At 37.5% G+C, this 19,635-nt stretch overlaps 1 protein-coding gene across 1 annotated transcript; it reads left to right on the forward strand.

Moving 5' to 3' along the window:
* The first annotated feature begins 510 nt into the window (after window positions 1-510).
* Window positions 511-19,050, forward strand: susd2 (sushi domain containing 2). Its single transcript, XM_017306508.1, has 14 exons — window positions 511-613; window positions 755-905; window positions 1,348-1,496; window positions 1,996-2,341; window positions 2,973-3,174; window positions 3,646-3,731; window positions 3,816-4,084; window positions 5,089-5,232; window positions 5,399-5,551; window positions 6,336-6,584; window positions 7,565-7,843; window positions 8,147-8,323; window positions 14,830-14,926; window positions 18,291-19,050. Exons 1-14 carry the CDS (start codon window positions 511-513, stop codon window positions 18,337-18,339), a joined length of 2,454 nt encoding a protein of 817 aa, XP_017161997.1. The 3' UTR covers window positions 18,340-19,050.
* Window positions 19,051-19,635: the final 585 nt, after the last annotated feature.

Below are 19,635 nucleotides of genomic sequence, written 5' to 3' on the forward strand. Positions count from 1 at the left end.
TTGATTAATGTGCTTATTCAGGAGCAAAAATTTCAAGAAGGTTTGATAAATCAATTAATGTAATTCCATAATTTTAGTTTGGGTTAAGATAAAGAATTGCATATAACAAGAGACTTCCTTATGCTTGCAAACTTGTGTTATTAGTGTTTTGTTTAAATATGATAGACACAGAAAGGTGGAAAATTATGTTAAAATCAAACAGCTTGGTTTGATAGCCAGGTCGGTCACAAGTGACACAAAGCTGGAATTGAAATTTAAATGCTTTTGCAGCTGAACTAAAGTTAAAAATGTCACTGCAATCACATGCAAATCTCTGGAAATTTAAAGAATGTGTCATGTGTCGGCACACAAAGAGGGAGCAAATCCTGTTTAAACACGGCTTAAAATTAACATCTGTTAAATTATTACTAGAAACTATTAACTTTGACTCATGTGATCTGGATTGTTTGTTACTTTGAATGACCTTTGCATCTCTGTTGGAGTCTCCGTCAAGGGTAGACTCAGTCAGCCATGAGTGTTTACTCAGTGTTCCCAAACCAAAACATGGGTTCACTCATGAGAGAGCTCCTTTTTATCTGGACAATTCTGACTTTCTTCTCATCTAAAACATCGGGTATGTTATGCTATTTGTGAAAACTTTTCAGAAAGTATTTTTAATCATGGATTTGTCTTAAATGGATGCAGGAATTCATGCTTTATCAAATCCAGTCTTCCTTTCCAGAAAGGGTTCTGATTATTCGCATGTTTTGATCAGGTCTAACATGCAGCAGTATTTTGACAAACTGCTGTTCAGACTCCAACCAGTCCTGCTTCCAGGTCTCGCCTTACTCCAGCTCCATGCTGGGAGGAAGAGCGCTTAGGATCCTGGGTTTGACTCTTCCTCCTGATGGGCGACTTCTCTGCAGGTTTGAGACCATTAACACCAAAACTCACAATTGTATGCACTCATTATTGATAGTATTCTGTTACATCTATCAGAGTTGCAGGATCCTGTAAAATCATTGCAGACTAATGATACATGAAACCTTGAATTAAAGGAGAACATTTCAGTCAATCTGAGTTTAGTAGTCAAAGGAGATTCTTGAAGAATGTTTAACATTTTTTAAAACATACATTTTTTAAATGTAAAAAAAGCAGCATTTAGCTTCCTGTATATTTAACTTTCAAACACAAACTTAATTTGCTGACATTTCGTTTGTTTAAATGATTGACTCTCGTGCAAAAGCTGCATATTTTGAAGTGTTTTCTGTTTACAGATGGCAAACTGAGAAGGAAATGGATCTAAAAGTGTTGCAACACACCAGTCAACAGGTCAAATAAATCCAAGTTTGTCTGACGTTGTTGCAGATTCAAGGGTGAAATTGAACAACAGGGGATTATTGATGAGGAAGGTCATCCGTACTGCATATCTCCTCTGTTGTACGAGACGGGCTGGATATCGTTTGATGTCTCGACAGATGGTACAAATTTCAACAGATCTGGAAAGTATCTGTCAGGTAAAACAAAAAACCTATGACGATTTTCTTGTTGATTTGCTCTTTTTATGTGGTCTTAAAAATCAGAATGTTTTGCAAGTGCTTTTTTTATGCAATTATTTTTACAACTGACCACTGGAAAAAGTAACTTGGGACTTGCAAAACTTTTGTGAGATCTTGCAAAAGTATTTTACGTTTCCTTTCCTCCTACGTCACTTGTGAGGCACAGTGTTCTTTGTTGTATCTTTCTGGTTTTACAAAGCTCAGAATCAGAATGTCTGAAATCTTGGACAAAGTAAACTGGGATCTCATGAAACTTTTATAGGATCTTGCAGAAATGTTCTTAAATTTTTGTTTCAATGTTCTTTAGTATATTTTGCAACACTTTGCACAGTTTTATGAATCCTTTCCTATTGATTATTAATGCTGTATATGAAAATAAGCTGCACTCTGCTCCAGCAATATTAGTATGTTTTTTTTTTGTTTTTATTCACTAATTAACTCTGTTTCTCTGTGTCAGTCCATCCCAGTAAAGCAGATCCCTCATTTGAAGTCACCCTTGTGAATTCAACACTGTGGCAGAACTATGGCACTCCGAACATGGCCGGGCAGCTGAGGATGACCTGGAACATCTCTTTAATCGAATCCGAAACAGTCAATGTAGAGCTGTGGGGTTACAGAGAGGTCAGCAGGAGCACTGCAGGGTCGTCCTCTCTGAAGGCAGAGATTAGTTACCTCTACTCTCTCGGCAGGAATATTTCCAACACAGGTGACTTCAGCTTCTTTCCTCAACCCAGAGAAAAGTTTTCCATGTGGGAAGTGGGGAATATTCGAATCACTGCCAGTTCTACATCAGAGGGAGAAAGGTATCCACACATCTTCAACTTCTAGACAGTATTGCATTTGACAGGATGTGTATTTGCAAATGCTGTTCAATTTCACATATATGCATGTTTTTTACGAAGTGGAAAAAGCATTTCAATTAATTACTGGTCATTTACTGGAATAGGAAAATACTATGTTAGCTATAATTAACTACTAAAGTAAGCTTGACAAACTTATTTCCATGTAATAAATTAACAAAATTTTTTTAAGTTTGAGCTCCATTCTCTTTTTCAGTGTGAATTACAGGTTGCATAACTAAACTAATAAATATTAGTATGTGGCTTGTATAAATTCAGGAGAAGATGTTTACAGCATTTACCAATATTTCTCTACATGATCTAATATTTTATGGGATAATGGTCTATGGTTTATGGTTTCATTGTTTGGTATTTGATGTTTTTGTTAGTTTTTAGTACAGAAAATGTCAAATATTCTCATAACATTATTAATACAATGAATGTTTGCATCTGATAAAATACAAAAATGTATCCAATTAATTTCTGGTTTTTCAGAACCTTGAATTAAATGTTAATTCAAGTCCCAAAAATTAAATTAAATTAAATGTTTGAGCTGTTTTCTTGGAGGCTATTTTTAACTGATATTTCTTCCCAGGAATGTCCAGTCCCTGTGGAGTGGAGGCCATGTTCTGGCCTGGCACCTGGAGCAGTCCTTCAGAGACAATTCGTCAGCCTGGGCTCACAGGAAGTGTCTGCAGTGGGACGACCAGGAGAGGAAGCTGCCTGACTTCCTGGACGAGCTCATCGACTGTCCCTGTTCTCTGGCTCAGGCCCGCGCAGACACAGGAAGGTTTCATGTAGGTCTACACACAACAATGTGTGGAAGAGGATACATAAGAAAACTTTTCTTTTTCTCAGAATTTTGACTCAGAATTCTGTCATTTTTCTCCGAATTCTGTTTTTCATTTCAAAATTTTGATGTTAATTTCAGGATTTTTACTTTTTTTTTCTCAAAATGCTGACTTTAATCTTAGATTTTAAATTTTCTCTGAAAATTCTTATTTTGTTCCTCAGAATTTTGATCTAAATCTTTTGAGATAAAAGACAGAATTCTGAGAAAAATGCCTGATTCCCCCCCGCCCAGCAGTCCTAATCATCTTCCATAGCAATAAAATGTGATTATTTTGTCTAATCACTTGCAACACACTTGTTGTACGTAGAAAGTATATGTAGCTATATTTTATTTATCTTGAGAGTTTTGTTTTGAAAACATAAAGACATTCAAGTTACTTTTTACAAATTCATTTTTTATTATTTTTTTATGTCAGACTGATTACAGCTGTAACATGGAGACAGGCAGTGTTTGTACGTACCACCCTGGTAGTGTCCACTGTGTCAGAGCCATTCAGGCCAGGTAGGAGACGCAAAGAAAAGAAAAAAAAAATCACAGAATAACCTTTAAATCTTAGAAACTAACGCCTCCTTCTTAAATCCGCAGTTCAAGTCACGGATCAGGGCAGCAGTGTTGCTATGACAACACAGGTGCTCTGGTCCTGACAGGGGACTCGGTTGGTGGCAGCACCCCGGACCGTGCTCATGACCGGGGCTCACCGCCGTACCGGGAGCCCCCTCGGGTTCCTGGGTTCTCCCACTGGCTGTACGACGTGGCGAGCTTCTGCTACTGCTGCCTGTGGAGCGACCTCTGCCACGTCTACCTGAACCATCGGCCTTCCAGCGGATGTCGCAGATACCAGCCACCCAAAGCAGGTTGAGGCTTCAGTAAATCAGAAGTGCAATGGCGGCTTATGTGAAAAAAAAAAAAAAACTAATTCCTGAGGGTTAAAGTTTTTAAATAAAATGCCAGAAAAATGAGCGAGTGGGACCAGTTTTCTCACTGTCAGCCAGCTCGCTAAAAAACAGGAAGCTGAACATTTTTCTTTCTTACAAGAAAGTCAAACTTAGCAGTTTGAATATATTTACAAAAACAGAAAAACGGATATGGTGCTGCAACAAAATGAGCAACACACATTTCTCCTAATGGCAATTCTTTAGCAGGCTGGCTAATTGAGCAGCTAGCGTTCAGCTTATTAAACTGTTAACAACAGAATGACAAAATGGGGAATAATTTGTAGCGTAGCTACTTTAAAACTACAGCTAAACTTAACTGGTGGATTATGCCATAATTTTGCTTAAGTCCTTGTATCAAAAACAAGCAGTAAAGCAATGTTTCAACATTATTTTAACTTTAACCTATGCTCTGGTATTGTTGCAGCAGTCGGAAAAAGTGTTGTTTCTCTTTTAAATTAAAGTGATTTCATCATGTTATTAATCATTGTTTACATTTTTTGTTCTGTGGTATTTGCTCTCAAAGTCTTCACAGAATGGCTCAGTGTCAGAGCACAGGGACTTTTTACTTCACAATGAGTTTTAATCCTTTTGCTCATCAACTTTTTCTTCTATTTGACTTTTATTTTGTCTTAATCTTGTTGCAGGTTTTATTTTGGTTTCTGAATCTTATATTCTCATTAACCGGTTAATCACAGTAAGACTGATTCTGGTTTATCCAAACATTTTCTTCAACAGGACATAAGAGAAGCCGGTAAAACCAGATCAGTGTGGAGGAGTAAATGAGTTACAGATTTCAACTCTGAGCCAATAAGTGGAAAATATATCACACAACGCAAGCTGGAGCTGGTGGGGTGGGTGGGGGGATTATTTGTGCCAAATTGCCACTATAAGTTTATCAGTATTGATTTCTTGCTGTCTTGCAGGTGTTGTCTTTGGAAATCTGCATTTTATAACGTTTGACAGCCTCAGTTACACCTTCAGCGGCAGAGGAGAATATTACCTGTTGCTGTCAACAGACAAAAACCTGAGTGTTCAGGCCAGGACAGAGCAACTGAAACTTAAGAATGGTACGTTTTTCTAAGAAAAGAAAGTGAAATGGTATTAATTGATTGTAGATGACCAGAATTACTTAACATTATTCACCTTATTATTTAAAATTGCCCAGACCCAAGCATCAATAAGTCATGGTTTAACTCGAGAACAAAAAAGGATGTTTGTGTTTACCAATAAAAGGGACCTTAGTCAAAGCTGCCCAGCTGTCATCAGTGGCCATGAAGGAGAACTCCTCTGACGTCATCGAGGTACGAACTGCTGGCGACCATCTTCAGGCGCTGAGGAACCAGAAGATTTTGCCTTTTACTGAGCAAAGATGGATGGATCTGCAAGGTGGGCTGCTTAAAATTTATTTTGACCTCCTGCTGAATCAGGAAGGTGTTGCAGTAATAACATCTACTTTCTAAAACATTAAGTCTTGTGCTTTAGGAACAAGACTTGCAGTGATGAACACTTACAGTTTTCCAGCTGCTTTTATCCACATTTCCGATTTTTTTCAATCACAACTTTCTGATTATTCCTGATTACTGAGTAGCTATTTTATTGCTGCTACTTTCTGAATGACAAAAATCAACATACATCTGCATTAAATGAATGCCATGTTCTCTCATCTTTCCGATTTTAATAAGTGGTTTGTTGTTGATTTCCTACAGGCGTAGATCCTATTTCTTGCCAGCAGATGGCAGTATTTCACTCTGGTTCTTTAAGGGAGGCGCAGCAGCGCCTCACTTAAAGTTGTTATAAAGTTGGCCTAAACTTATAGAGAAATAAGTTTTCTAAATTGTATAAAAATATAACTGGTAATGACAGATTGTCTTCTGTTGTCAGTCTTGTGCTTAGATATATCAATATTATTTAAATATATTTGTGTGCAAAGCAGTTTCTGCTTCAAATCCAGCTGTCAGTGATGGATTTTGATAAGTCCAAAGTCTGACATGAATCTACACGTGTGTCTAAAATCTTTCTTACTGTAGCCTGATCAATACTGTTGATCTATGCTATTCATCAGCAAACATGCAGTAAATGTAAGTAATTACAGTTGTTTAGTTTGTACATTTAAGATGCTAATTCAGTAATTATGTATCCAGATTTTAATCAGAATCTTATTTTCTTTTAGGTGTTTTTGTATTTGCTCCCAGTCCTCAGAATGTGACAGTAATTTTCTCCTCTGGTGCTGCTGTGGAGCTCCGTCTGCATGAAGGCGCCATGACGGCTACCGTCCTGCTTCCAGTGGAGTTTTCCAACCACAGCCTGGGTCTCCTCGGTCGGATGAACTCTGATCCATCCGACGACTTAACGACCCGATCTGGAGAGGTCATACCAGCTAACGCCACGCAGGAGGAAATCTTTACCTTTGGAGCTGGATGTGAGTGTTGGCAACTGTTGAACTTGCGTATACCAACAATCAGAGTAAACACAAATATTCATTTCTGTAAAGTAACATGAAAACTAAAAAATAGGAATTTAAAATCATGGAGCTGTTCAACTATTCAGTGATTTGATTGTATTAAGTTATTGGTAAAAATGTAGAGACAACAAAAGAAAGCAGAAAAACCATATTATTGTTTTATTTCCTCTTCTTATCCGTTTTATTTTTTATTTTTTGCCATTTTTCAGTGAGGTGTAGCTCAGGGCACCGTTCTTGAGCAACTTTTATTCTATTTCACATGTTTTACTTGTTAAATGAGTTGTAATGTTGAATTAGACCAAATATCATAACAAGAGAACAGGTTCCAAAAGTGTCCGTTATGGATGAAGTAACCAAAAAATATGTCATCTGTGTGCTGATCTATCTAAGTCACATAATGTCAATAGAAAAATAGGTAAACTTGCCTATAATTAAAGTACATTTAAAACTGTAAAGCAAGACTTGATGATGATTTGAGTTTTTCTCCCCAAATATGGGGAGAAGAAAGGAAAAAAACCCTCCAAAGCAGAGAATTGCAGCTCTTTTTTAGTTTTTAATTATTCTACAGTGAAGTATTAATTTACTTTCAGGATTTTCACACATCTTTGCCAAGGCGACCAATAAAAGACACGAGCAAATGTTGCTAATCTTTTCAGATTATGTCTGGTTTCAGTGACATTGCCTTCGCTTAGCCTCAATCCAACATAATAATTAACCACAGTAATCCTTTTTACTAACTAATTACTATTATTTGTTTATACTGCAAAGGCATAATTTAATTTAGGATAAACAGTGATTGAGTTCACCCAATACTTTAACTACAAAATTGTACGTTCATGTTGTTCCTTAGAAGTTGGTTGTCGTCTAAAACCCGTAATTTGTTTCAGTAACCAAAAATCCCAAACAACCTCACTGATATTGTTCATTTTTCCCTCCAGGGAACATATCAAACATGTCTTCCCTTTTCACCTATGACTCCCACTACCTTTTGGATTCATACTTTTTTCCATTAAGCCACGACCCTGCTTTTGTTCCGGCCTTTTCTCTGCCTCTGAAACCTGATGACCCCTTGGCAGCAGACATGTTGTCGATGTGTTTGGGAGAAGGGGCGCAGTTCTGTATACATGATACCCTTATCTCTCGGAGCCTGGCGGTGGGAAACGCCACACTCAGGGCCCATCAACATCATCAGGCCTTAATGGAAGCCCTGAAGCCAGGTACCACATGTCACAAGATCATTGTCTGCCTATCTTTAATTTCCTTCAGCTCATGGGCAAAAGCAAGAGAAAAACAGTTGTTTGCGTTTTATTTCTAACTCAATTGGTCAAATATTACTTGTCAGTAATAATGCTTTTCTTTTTCTTCTTGATAAAAGATGAATAGCAATTTTTGAAATGACGTTGCTTGCTTTTGTAAGGTGAACACAGTCATTGTCGCTTTATAGAAAAGAAGCATCAGTTCTTCAAATATTCGCTTCTTGTCACCGGCTGATGACTTCTTGACATATTGTTGCTCCTTAGTGGTGTCATGTGGCTGGCTTCCCACACCCAGGAATGGGAAGAAGAATGGGACACATTACCTGGAGGGGAAAACCCTGAGCTTCACCTGCAATGAAGGCTACATACTGTACAGGTCAACAGAGCGCACCTGTCTGCAGGAGGGGACATGGACAGGGGAGCAGCCCTACTGTATTACAGGTAAATTCAGGAAAAAACCCTGATTTGAGGTCAACTTTTGAAGACAGTGGCTGCACAACATGTTTAAATCAAATTGAAAGACTTCAGCTCCACTCATTCAGTACCTCAGCTTTCCCTTGTGGAGTTCCACAGGGATGTATGCTTGGTCAATTCTTCTTTTCTTAATTATCTTCCTTAGTTCCATCTTAAACAAGCATCTGATCTAATTTCACTGACTTTGGATAGCAATTACTTTTCTCAAACTAAATGAACAAAACCAACAATGTTTACTCTTGAGCCTTTGGACACTTTCAAAATGTCTTTAGCAAAATTTGAGTCTTAATAATTTGGAAAAGCATCTTAATTTGAAAAACTATAATTAAAACTGAGCACATTTTCCAAAACTAACTTTTCCAACTAAGGGTTATTGCTAAAATGAAGACTTTCCTTATTTTGCCAGACTTTGAAAGACCTTTATCTCATCAAAACTAAACTTTTATAATAGTCTCTACTTTTGCAATGGACAGAGCTTTCTTGTCTGAAGTTGTGCTGCTGCATTTTGAACCAATTAGAAACAGGCACACATCTGCAGAACCACACCGCACCTGGCAACTAAGCCAGCAGTGGCCAAACTTTTTAATCTGCTACGCAATAAATTGAACATGAAATGTTTTTTAATGAAACAAAGTGAGAAAAATGTTTGTCATCTTTTTGTCCGTTTTTTTGTTCATGAAAATCTTTTGGTCTATTCCCAGCAAAAAAAGGGACGACTTTATTCAGAAAACCTTTTAATGCTCTGGTGTTTTTTGTTTTTGAGTAATAAGTTGCTGGATGTTTGGAATACTCAAGCTAAAAAAAAAAAACACAAAAGTGCTCACCATTCTTCTTGAACCTCAGTCGGGGGTCACATGAAATTGTTCCAAGGAACCACACTTTGGACACCCCTGAACTAAACTATAAGCTTTGGAGGTTAGATTTGCTCTGTGTTGGTGAATTAGCAACATCTGAGTCCCTGAAATGGCTTTTTAGTCCTCGCTGGTGTAGTTTTTCAATCTGGCCAGCAGATGACAGTATTTCTCAAATTTTATTTTGTTTTTATTTGTGTGTGTTTTTATTTTATTTTACGTTCTTGATATACACTGCTCAAAAAAATAAAGGGAACACTTAAACAACACAATATAACTCAAAGTAAATCAAACTTCTGTGAAATCAAACTGTCCACTTAGGAAGCAACACTGATTGACAACGGGGACCCTCGTCGGGTCAATCAGTGTTGCTTCCTAAGTGGACAGTTTGATTTCACAGAAGTTTGATTTACTTGGAGTTATATTGTGTTGTTAAAGTGTTCCCTTTATTTTTTTTGAGCAGTATATATTGGATAAAACTCTGAAAACTTGAAATTACCTACATTTGTTTCCCATCTAAGTTGAACTCATTTGTCTAATTCCTTGAAGTGCTCTTCACCAATAAATATTCATCTTAGTTTAACTGCATGCATCTATACCAAGACAGTCGCGTGAATAAAAAAATCCCCAGGAGGACCTGAGTTTACTCCCATTAACAGACGATGGCAGACGTTTTTAGCTACAGTATGTGACAATGATTGCTCTCGCTCTATGGCTCTCATTACACAAATCGGGGCTAATGACTGTCAACATGGTCTGAGGAGCTCAGTGGCAGGTGTTGCGGGAGCTGTTTCCTTTTCCTCCATCGTTCAGATGTGACCTCCAGCCAAGTAAACAACGCTAAATACAGACTGAGCAGCAGCAGCCCTCCTTCTCTTTCCCTCATATGAATCACTGCGGCACGATGTGTAGGCTCAAAAGAAGTTGTAATTAAGTTGAAAAGGACGTGCCATTGAACAATAAATACCACCACTTCCAGTTTGACTCCTTCTCAGTCACTTTAATGAGCCGCTGCTGCCTGTCAGAAGAGTTGACAGTGAGTACAAACAGTGCTGTGCAAGTTCACATTTCCCAGAAGATGGCTTAGTTTGGAGAAGTTAAATTAATTCACTTTTATAGTCAACACTGTGAACTAAATTCACAGCCTCTACTTGAACTTAGGGATTGTTTTCCCTTATGATATGAAATTAAGTTTAAAAACTACATAGATCATGACATCATGCTCCAGTTAGCATATCAGTAAACCTACATAATTGCATAGCATTTTCAACCTTGTCATTGCAGCTTATTTATATGTATATTTTCACTCCTGTTATCAGTGATCACTGTAATCAGCGTTTTATTACATAGGAATTCTCAATAAATCTTCTCCCATTCAGAAAGTTAGTCTGAAATTATGAATGAAACCTTTACTTCGGTTTCTGCAGCATTTAGAAGAGAAACTCTTCAATAGAATCCTGATTGTATTTAAGTCGGTAGGTTGACAAAATCGTCACACATCAACTCAAAACACTGTGACAAAATTCATTAAGGTTTAGATTTATACTCCATCTTGTCTGTTTTACATAGAAATCCAGCTGGACTCAACCTCTGTTTTCACCATAGTTGAAGTGAAGGAGAACAGACAACTGGGCACAATGCATGAGTTTTGATTGTTGCAGCATAATCCTTGAAAAAGTATTCGTAGCCTCTGGTTTTACCAAAAAAGAAGAAAAATTAACTTTTAAACCTTTTTTTGCATTAGAGGCACACATTTCAGAATATTTCTATCGAGGTTTTATGTTATGGGACAATGCAAAATAGTGTATTGCCAGGTGGAAGGAAATTTATACATATTTTTAGAAATTGTATTTGACTAAAACTTAAAAATCGTGCTTTGTGTTTTTATGCCAATGCAGAACTACCTTACATTTTCTTTTGAAGTATTGGTCTACTATCTATGTTCATTTCCAAATGGTTTAAGTGTATGTAACCTTCTAGTTTCAGCTGTATATGTAGAAATAAAATGGTCTGCCAGTCGGGTACAAATGGTTCAAAACAACGCCTCTGTGTATTTTCAATAATTATTCTGCTTCCAGTGATGAATCACTGAACTTTTATGTAAAACAAGCTTTGTTTGAAATACCAACCAAGGACATCAAGTGATTTTAAAACTAGTCATGTTACTTGAGTCACATCATTTTGTTTGTCGGTGAAAGTAAAGTCTCTGCTTCAGAAAATTCACTCCACTTTTGTTTTTTTTAATTAATTTTCTTGACTTTCCAAGAAAAGTAATGCTGCAGGTTAGCATTTTATTGATGCATCTTTGTGACATGTTTGAGAACGAACCTTAACCCAATGAGTGAGGCCAGGTGCAGGTGCAGAATCTTGTTTTTGTTGACTTTGTGTTGTTTTCTTTTGTCTTGTTGGAGTTGGGTTTGTTTAAGCTCTTTATGCCAAGCGTTGTTTGACTGATGCCTCCACTTAACCTGTTTCAAATTCCAAGGATAGTTGAATTAATGAAAATAAGTCATGCAGAGTGAGATCCACCTCGGGTGTAGCTCTCTGTACAGATGCACCAATGAGAGAGAAAAATCAACTTTACTTCTAATCTCTCTCATCTCCTGGGAAGAGCAAAAATATGCATTTCTTTCAAATGTCCTGGAAGATAAACATATTGTTTTCTGTTTTTCATTCCCCTCTATGCATGTTCGTGCTATCTCGGACCATAACAAGTTAGTTGCAATAACTATGCAGATACCAGTGAAGCTGATGACCTGGCCTGGAATCTAGGTGTGGAGATGAACCTTCAGAAACACATAAAAACGATTACTAGTCGGTCTATTGTCACCTGAAGAACGTTTCCAGGATTAAAGGACTAATGTCCCAACAAGATCCTGAGACCATCATTCATGTGTTTTTCTTTAAACGCATTGATTTCTCCACTAGTCAAAGTTCAGGTCAGAGTGTTGAACCAGAGCCAGGAGCAAATATGGAGAAGCAGCATTCAGTTTTCATCCTCAACTAATGTGGAAGAAACTTCCAGGAAACTGCAAAAATGCTGAAACACTGAATTCCTTCACTTCAAAGTTATAAATGCCTTTGATTAATGATAAGTGAAGTTAGATTAACTCATCTTGCTAGGAGGGGTGGTTGGATTCCTCCAGCCTGAATTTGAGGCAATGATTAATATAATAGCAATACAACATTAAAAAGATGAGAAGCTTTTGGATCTTCCAGAGAGTAACTTGTTGTGGCTGTTTGGTGTAATTATTAGCTGAGGATTGTCCATGGACAAGATCAACCTTCTCTGCAGTCAGAAGTCAGGCCCCAGACAGGAATGTTTCCAGAGTTTAGTATTGTAACATGTACAAGCAAATGTTGTGCATCAATTGCAAATGTTTGATCTATTGCACCTATTGACAGCAATATGAATACCTGAGTATGATTTCATTCCAGATGTGGGTTTTCTGAATGCTGTGCATGTTTCTGAAAACATGACATGAGACTGAAATGCAGATATTTCAATTTTAACCTTCATAATATGATCAGTGAAGGCTCACAGGAGTAATGGGATAGCTTTGAGCGAAGCCAGGAGGAAAAAGCCGGATGTGTCAGTTCTTCACATGCAGAAAGTCCATTAATATCTTGTGCATCTTGTAGGATTAGTGCCAAAATCTTCAGGAATCTCCAGTTGGTCAAAATTGATATATTTATTGGTATCTTTTTTCTTTTTTTTTCTTTTTTTTTAGCAAAACTGGTTAATTTAGAAACTTCTAGGATTTGTTTTGTGTGAACTAGTATTTAAGATTATTGTTTTCCATATTACCAGCCTGTGTTTTTATTGTGATGTAAATCAGTTTTTTCTCTTATTTCTCTCGAACTACCTCTAAGCAGTCTCAGTATATGGATGGATGACATGACCTTTTTAAATACTTTCTTAAGAAGTAGCAACATATGTGTAGAACAGTTCTGGAAGAATCCTTCAAAGTTAGCATTTAGTTTTATTTTAATCTCTTCTGGTATCTATAACAGATACACCTAACTCTGTTTTGCGTATTTGGGTTTTACTTTCATGAAAACTGATTGTTTTATGTTTCACCTCAGAAAATCTGCACTCTTTAAATGTAAATCTGATGAGCAGGAGATAAAAAAAAAGATCTTTTGCACCAAGTTAGTCATGGGAAGATAAATAAATGTAATTGCTCTCAATTTAAATTTAAATAATCAGCTCCTGAAAAAAGCAGATCTGGTAATAAATGTTGTTAGCAAATGGATTCTAATCTATGGCCTGAATGGGTCAATAATTAATATGCACTATCTATATTTCACAGTCAGGGAAATGAGATTACTTGCCGTTGCAACTGGAGCGCTGATAGTACAACAGAAATGATGGAACTCAGTGGTGACTGGTTATTTTATTTTGTTAATATCAGGATATACTGATTAGCCACAATTCTTTGCTAAAACATATCAGGTGCAAACATTTATTTTTAATGCTGAGCACTGTGTGTTATGTTTTATTAAAGTCTACTTGCTGGATTTGTTTGTGATGTAGGAAAATGGGTAATAGCTGGTTCTAACAGTTTCAGGGAGTACACAGGATTACTTGGAAAGAAGGTGGGATCTGACTTGCTTCTTGGCAACTTTTATAAGTGCAAAAAAACAACATTTGTAATCTTAGCTAGCTAACTGGTCTGGGCAGAGGGCGGTGTTTGACAGAAAGACTGTTTGGTGTAATTATTAGCTTAATTCCTGCGGTGCGTTGAGTAATCACTCAGTCAGCATTAAAAGTTCACAGTGTAACAATAATAGCTTCGTTTTAGTCCTGCATTCTTGAAAAGGGAAAGATAAATACACCAGACTGGCTTTCACAACTATTTCCTTTTAAGACATAAAAATAAGTTTAAGATTTTTATTGCAGCAGCCTAAGCTCACATAGAACAGTTTCAAGAAATCAACCCTGCAGTTGGGGTATGGTTTAAAATTAGAAAAAGAAATGGCATCTTAAAGAAATAATTGTTTTCAGTCAAATTTCTGATGCTACAAATATTGCATACTATAACAATTTTACAAACAAATAGGAAAAATATAGAAATATACATTTTAAAAATGCATCAGTGAGAAAGTAGATGAGAATGTTGATTCTGTAATTTCCAGATCACTTAACTGCAGAATGGGAAAGACAAGACAACATGCAATAACTATAAATCAGAAAATTACAAAAAAACCAAACATGCCATAACCGTACACATGTCCATTTCTCCAACTACAACAAGTTATAAAACGATAAGAAAGGTAAAAAACTAAAAATATAAAGCAGGAGGATGCTTCACCTTAAACTTCACAGTAATCTTTGAAACTTTAGGAATCAAACTAAATGTTACTGGGCTGTCGTTGACTGTCGGCAGCACTTTTAATCCATCTCTCATCGTACAATGATTAACCTGTGTTAGGCTTACTAATTAATTTACATGATGGATTTTACCCTGCAGCCTTTACTCAGCATCCCTTTTCCTGTAAATCTCCAATAGGTGCTTTCCTGGTGGCCCTTTAAGGTTTATTGTTTAATTTATTTGCATTTCAGTCATGCAGGATGAACAACAGTTACTAATATCAGCTTTTGTTTGTTTGTTTTTACAGATGATAAAGTGGGGTTCTTTCTTGGGGCTTTTGGATCCTTCTCAGCACTGGTCACCATGGTAATAATAATAAAACTACACAACAGAAAGCAAAGCAGGTAGGTTGTAAACCATTTTTTTCCTCAGAAAATAGACAAAAATTTGTCTCTGTTGCTCTAAAATGTAGCGTTACAAACAATATATATAAATATTACTCTAGACTGGATCCACAGTCACCTTTTGCCCTCAGTAACATGCACACAGTGATCAATGTGCAACTTTGGGTTTGGGACTTCTTGACCTTTTTTTGTCTAATCACTGCACAAAAAAAGCCACTAAAATCTGGACATTGATAGAAACCTAGGTTTGTTTTCTGGTTTAATTTAAAATTTTACTTCAGATCACTGCTGCAAAAAAACATTCTTTCACTTTTTGATACTTTTCAGATAAGCAAACTTCCAACAATTCAAGACAGATAATCTCTAACAAAGGAAATAAAATGTCTGCTTTTATTGTTAAAGCAAAAACCAGGGAAAGGGGTACAAATTAATTTTTTCTATCTATACTTTATAGAAAAAAACATCTGATATGGATAATTTATGAGGCAAAAAAAAAGCAACTCTGGGTTTCGCTTCATCATTTTAAGGTTAGAGTTCATGTTTTAACAATAAGAAAGTTCTTGGCATCTGAGGAACAACTCCAGAGTGAAAACCACGGCTAACTAAAGAGAACACAAAGGTTTAAATTTGTGGGAAAAAAAAACAAAAAACAAAAAAAACATTCTCATGATCCTCTAGACTTTAGGACACAAAACTGGAAAAGTGGAATCTAACAAACTAATCACAAAGATAAAGAAAGTAGCACAAATGAATGAACTAATACAGCAACCCCAAAACTACGATATATGAAAAAATCTGGCAAAATCTAATAGAACAAAAAGAAACAAACAGCAAAACCAGATGCAATTAGTCCTAATCATAATCATTATAATCACAATCTTAACCCTGCAAAATGAGCACAAGCCATGGCATTCAGTTCATCTTGGCTTATTGTCACCCTTGGTTTTGTTGGATATTAAAAAAATAACACAACATTTTCATACTTTTCTAAAATTAAAGTTGAATCTACTTTCATATGACCTTTAATTCTTTGTGTCTCTCTCTATATATGAACCATCACCGCATAGCTTCCCAACTTTAACGAGCTGTAAAGTCACAAAGGACGCCGTGTTTCAGCTATAGACGGCCGTATATCTTTCACTCAGCTGTATACGTTCAAAGTCAGAGCGGCTTGTTATCTTATGAAAACTGGTACATAGTGAGACGTCTTCCTACCCTCCCATTCCGCTCCAGCACACCTTTTTGCTGTGCAAGCAGAGATGTACAAAGACAATGATGAATCCCACCTGCTCATTTCATATCCAACAAATCGGGCCTCCTAAATGTTGCTCGTAAATTTCCTTTCTGATCTGATCAAACCAGATAGCCTGTGGGATTATATTCATGACTGCAGTCCAGAGGAGCAAGAGGCCAACAGTAGTGGTAGCTCCTGGGCAAATACAAACAAATTAAAGGCTTGTTTTATGAGCTCACTGACTTCATTTGGGCTTTCCCTCTTTATTACTCTAGCGGGAGAGAAGGAAAAAGAACGACGACTGTTCAAAGTTAGGAGCCCTCCTCACACTGTCAGCGGCTCTTGAAGCGGGCGCTCAATTGAAACTGCTTTGTTTTTGGGGTCATGGGGGCAAAAAGCAAACCCACCTGCCCCCTTCTTGATGCCTGGATCAGAGGAGGCCAGGTGTAAGGAGAGAAGTGTCTGAAGCCCTGCAGATGCTCAGGCTTGCATCAGAGTCCCGAGACACTCTTAGGCAGAAAACGCTACACCTACAGTTGTCAAAATGTGACCAGAGACATCTGATATGCTCTCTGAGTGAGCGGTTAGCTGACATGCATGAGCTCTTCAAACAAGTGCAGACAGATTGACTTCTCTGCAACAACAGAAGCAGAGCAGGATGTAAGTAGCAGGGGGTCTTACTGTATTTCAGATCTTGTCTGGGTTGCGTGTCTGGAGGAAAGCTGCACTGATACTTCACAACAGTGTGTGTGTCTGTGTGCGTGTGCGTGTGTGTGTTGTGTGTGTCAAACAGGTAGACGGTGAAGGCCTCCTGTCCACGTGCTCCTTGTGTCTCAGACTTCCAGGGGTACTTTCCACGTCTAGGGTTACTTAGCAGGTTTTAACAGGCGGAGTGGCAGCTCACCACAGGAGGATAAAAGTCACTGCACCATGAAGTGATACTGTGTTTTTTTTGTGCGTGTGTGACTCTTCCATCATGTCTCCTCCTTTTTAGCTTAATGACACATCAAAAGGTTGACGGCCTTTTGTGTGTTTGTGGAAAAAGGTTCAAAATGAATCGAAAGAGTGATGAGGGCAGCAGCAGATTTGGAGCGAGTCTCCCTCCCATTTAATCCAAGTATTTACATGAAGCTCTGGGGGCTGCCTGCCAGACTTTCATCATGCATTAGATTAATTGTTTTTGATCTCCAAGTATAGAACTGTTTTCTTAAAATTTTAATATCTCTAGAGTGGCTTCAAAGACAATGATGGCAAAAAGCGTCAGGAAGAGCCGACCAGTTAGGCTGGATTTCTTTTGACAGAAAATGTGTAAGTAATGGGCAGTATTATGTGTTTTCCAGCCACATAGTTACAATTAAGTAATTATATTCTCTTCTGTTGTTATAAAAATACTATAATAAATAGGACTTAAAAATTATTGACGTCATAATTTTATCTCTTGAAATTGGGCCTCTCACTTTCTTTCTGAAACTCTGCCTTCAGGAAGTCATCACAACATTTTTCCTCTATTAACCCTTTAGCAAGGGTTTGCACTGAGAAGTAACTTGTATAATGAGATGTTTGCTAATGGATGCTAGCTAGTCTGAAGGGTCTGAGTGGGAGCGTCATGGGGGAGGACTGCTCTGTGTGGCATAAGCTCCAAAATTTGGAACCTGCAGCTATAAGCAGCGATTTCACAGCTGAATGGTTGCCGTGGAGGTCAAAGGATTTCTCAAACATGCATGAAAGTATCAAAGCAACACTTCAGGTTTGTTTTTGATGAGGGAATAACCTTTTAATATGATTTAAAGGTAAAAAGCAGATTTTAAATGATACTGTCCTTTTAAAGGGAATCTAACACTCCAGCAGGCCTTTCTGTGTGAACATTCAAATGTATAGATTTTATCAAACTGCACCAATCATTACAAGTTCCAGGGTTTTTCAAAAGTGAATCCACCTTTTGAATCTTTTTTTCATTTTGGATATGACATATCTTGTACAAGTCAGCTGAAAAACACAAGAGGAGAAAAATATAACAAAGCTGCAACAACCTGTTTGCACCTGAGTGAACAGCCTTAAGTTGTGGCTCTAGATTTAACTTCTTTGTTTGTAAGATGTCTGATTCTTTCACATTTTCATTTACATATTCAGAGAGAGAAAAGAGGAACCTCTGGAGATGGTGACCCAAGCACAGACCTGATTAACCTTCAAAGCCCTCTTGGATTACGACGGATCGTTCTGTTTTGAACTCAGCATTTGGAACTAACATGAAACTCATTTGCCCATTTGGATGCTGTTGTTTTTTTGTTCTTTTGACCCGTTGATGTTATCAGAAAAGCCTGAGGCATTAACTTTCAGGCATGCTGCTCGTTTTCTCCCATGTTTAGTCTGGAGAAACTCCAGGTTGTGGCAAATGGTGCGTGGGGTGACAACTGTGGCAACCAAAGTGAGGAGAAAAACAACAAGAGAAAAAAAGTTTTCATATCACAGATTTGCATGGCCAAACGGTTGATTTTGTCAAGAAAGAAAGTTGTATAAATACTACAAGGCGATATCATCTTCACCATCAACACTCCTTTCTCCCTGCTGGTTTAAAATGGGACCAGATGTGTTCTTGCTCATGTCAACTGTGAAGCGAACCCGATCGTTTTTCGGTTGAACAACTTTGAACTTGTACACAGGGTTTGTGTGGCCTCAAATGCTTCAGTCAAATGAAGAGTTTTGCTGAGTGACTGAGGGAGGGAGAGAAAAAAAAACTCCAGTGTTACATAAAGGTCAGCCCTTTACACCGTATCGACACTTTGTTTGTGAATCTTTGTTCTGTTTCATATTTGCATGAAGATAATGATGGAGCGAAAGTTTCTATAAACACTTGAAAACAGCAAGGCAATAAATAATACTGTGTTTGACATGTGGTATGTACACTGTGTGTGGGTGCACACTACTGTTTAGAGCTCATGCAGGGATAAAGGAATCATCCCTCTACAAGCCTGCAGGCACGCATGGTCGGGTACAGCAGCGCGCCCCGTCAGGAAGACGGTCGTATCACTTTACCTCTCCGTCCCATCTTCTACTTTGAACAAAACAAAATACTCAGTGCGGTCAAAGGAAACAGTGACAGGGTCCCTTGTGGCTGATCCCTGGCAGTGATAGGTGGGGGTCCAGCTTAGAGTTCAAGTCAAAAACTAATTGAAATAACCAGGCCTGTTGCACTTTGAAGTTTTTATTTTGCAACATGTGAGCTCTGTTTCTCCTTCATAGACCAACTACCTGTTGTTAACCTTTAAGATGACAATGAAACGTGAAGGCAGCACCTTTTCTGCTTCCTGATGTTTTTCCATAGCAAACAACAAGAAATTAATAAAGAAACGTTAAAAAGAACGTCAGAGCAAGACAGCACAGCTTGCAGCCAGATTGCATATTAAACATAACTTCTTTTTTTTTTTTTTTTACTTGAACAACATTCTTTAAATAAATCCAGAGCTGATGTGACTTT

This window comes from Poecilia reticulata, linkage group LG9, assembly GCF_000633615.1.
Source record: "Poecilia reticulata strain Guanapo linkage group LG9, Guppy_female_1.0+MT, whole genome shotgun sequence".
Lineage (NCBI taxonomy): Eukaryota > Metazoa > Chordata > Actinopteri > Cyprinodontiformes > Poeciliidae > Poecilia > Poecilia reticulata.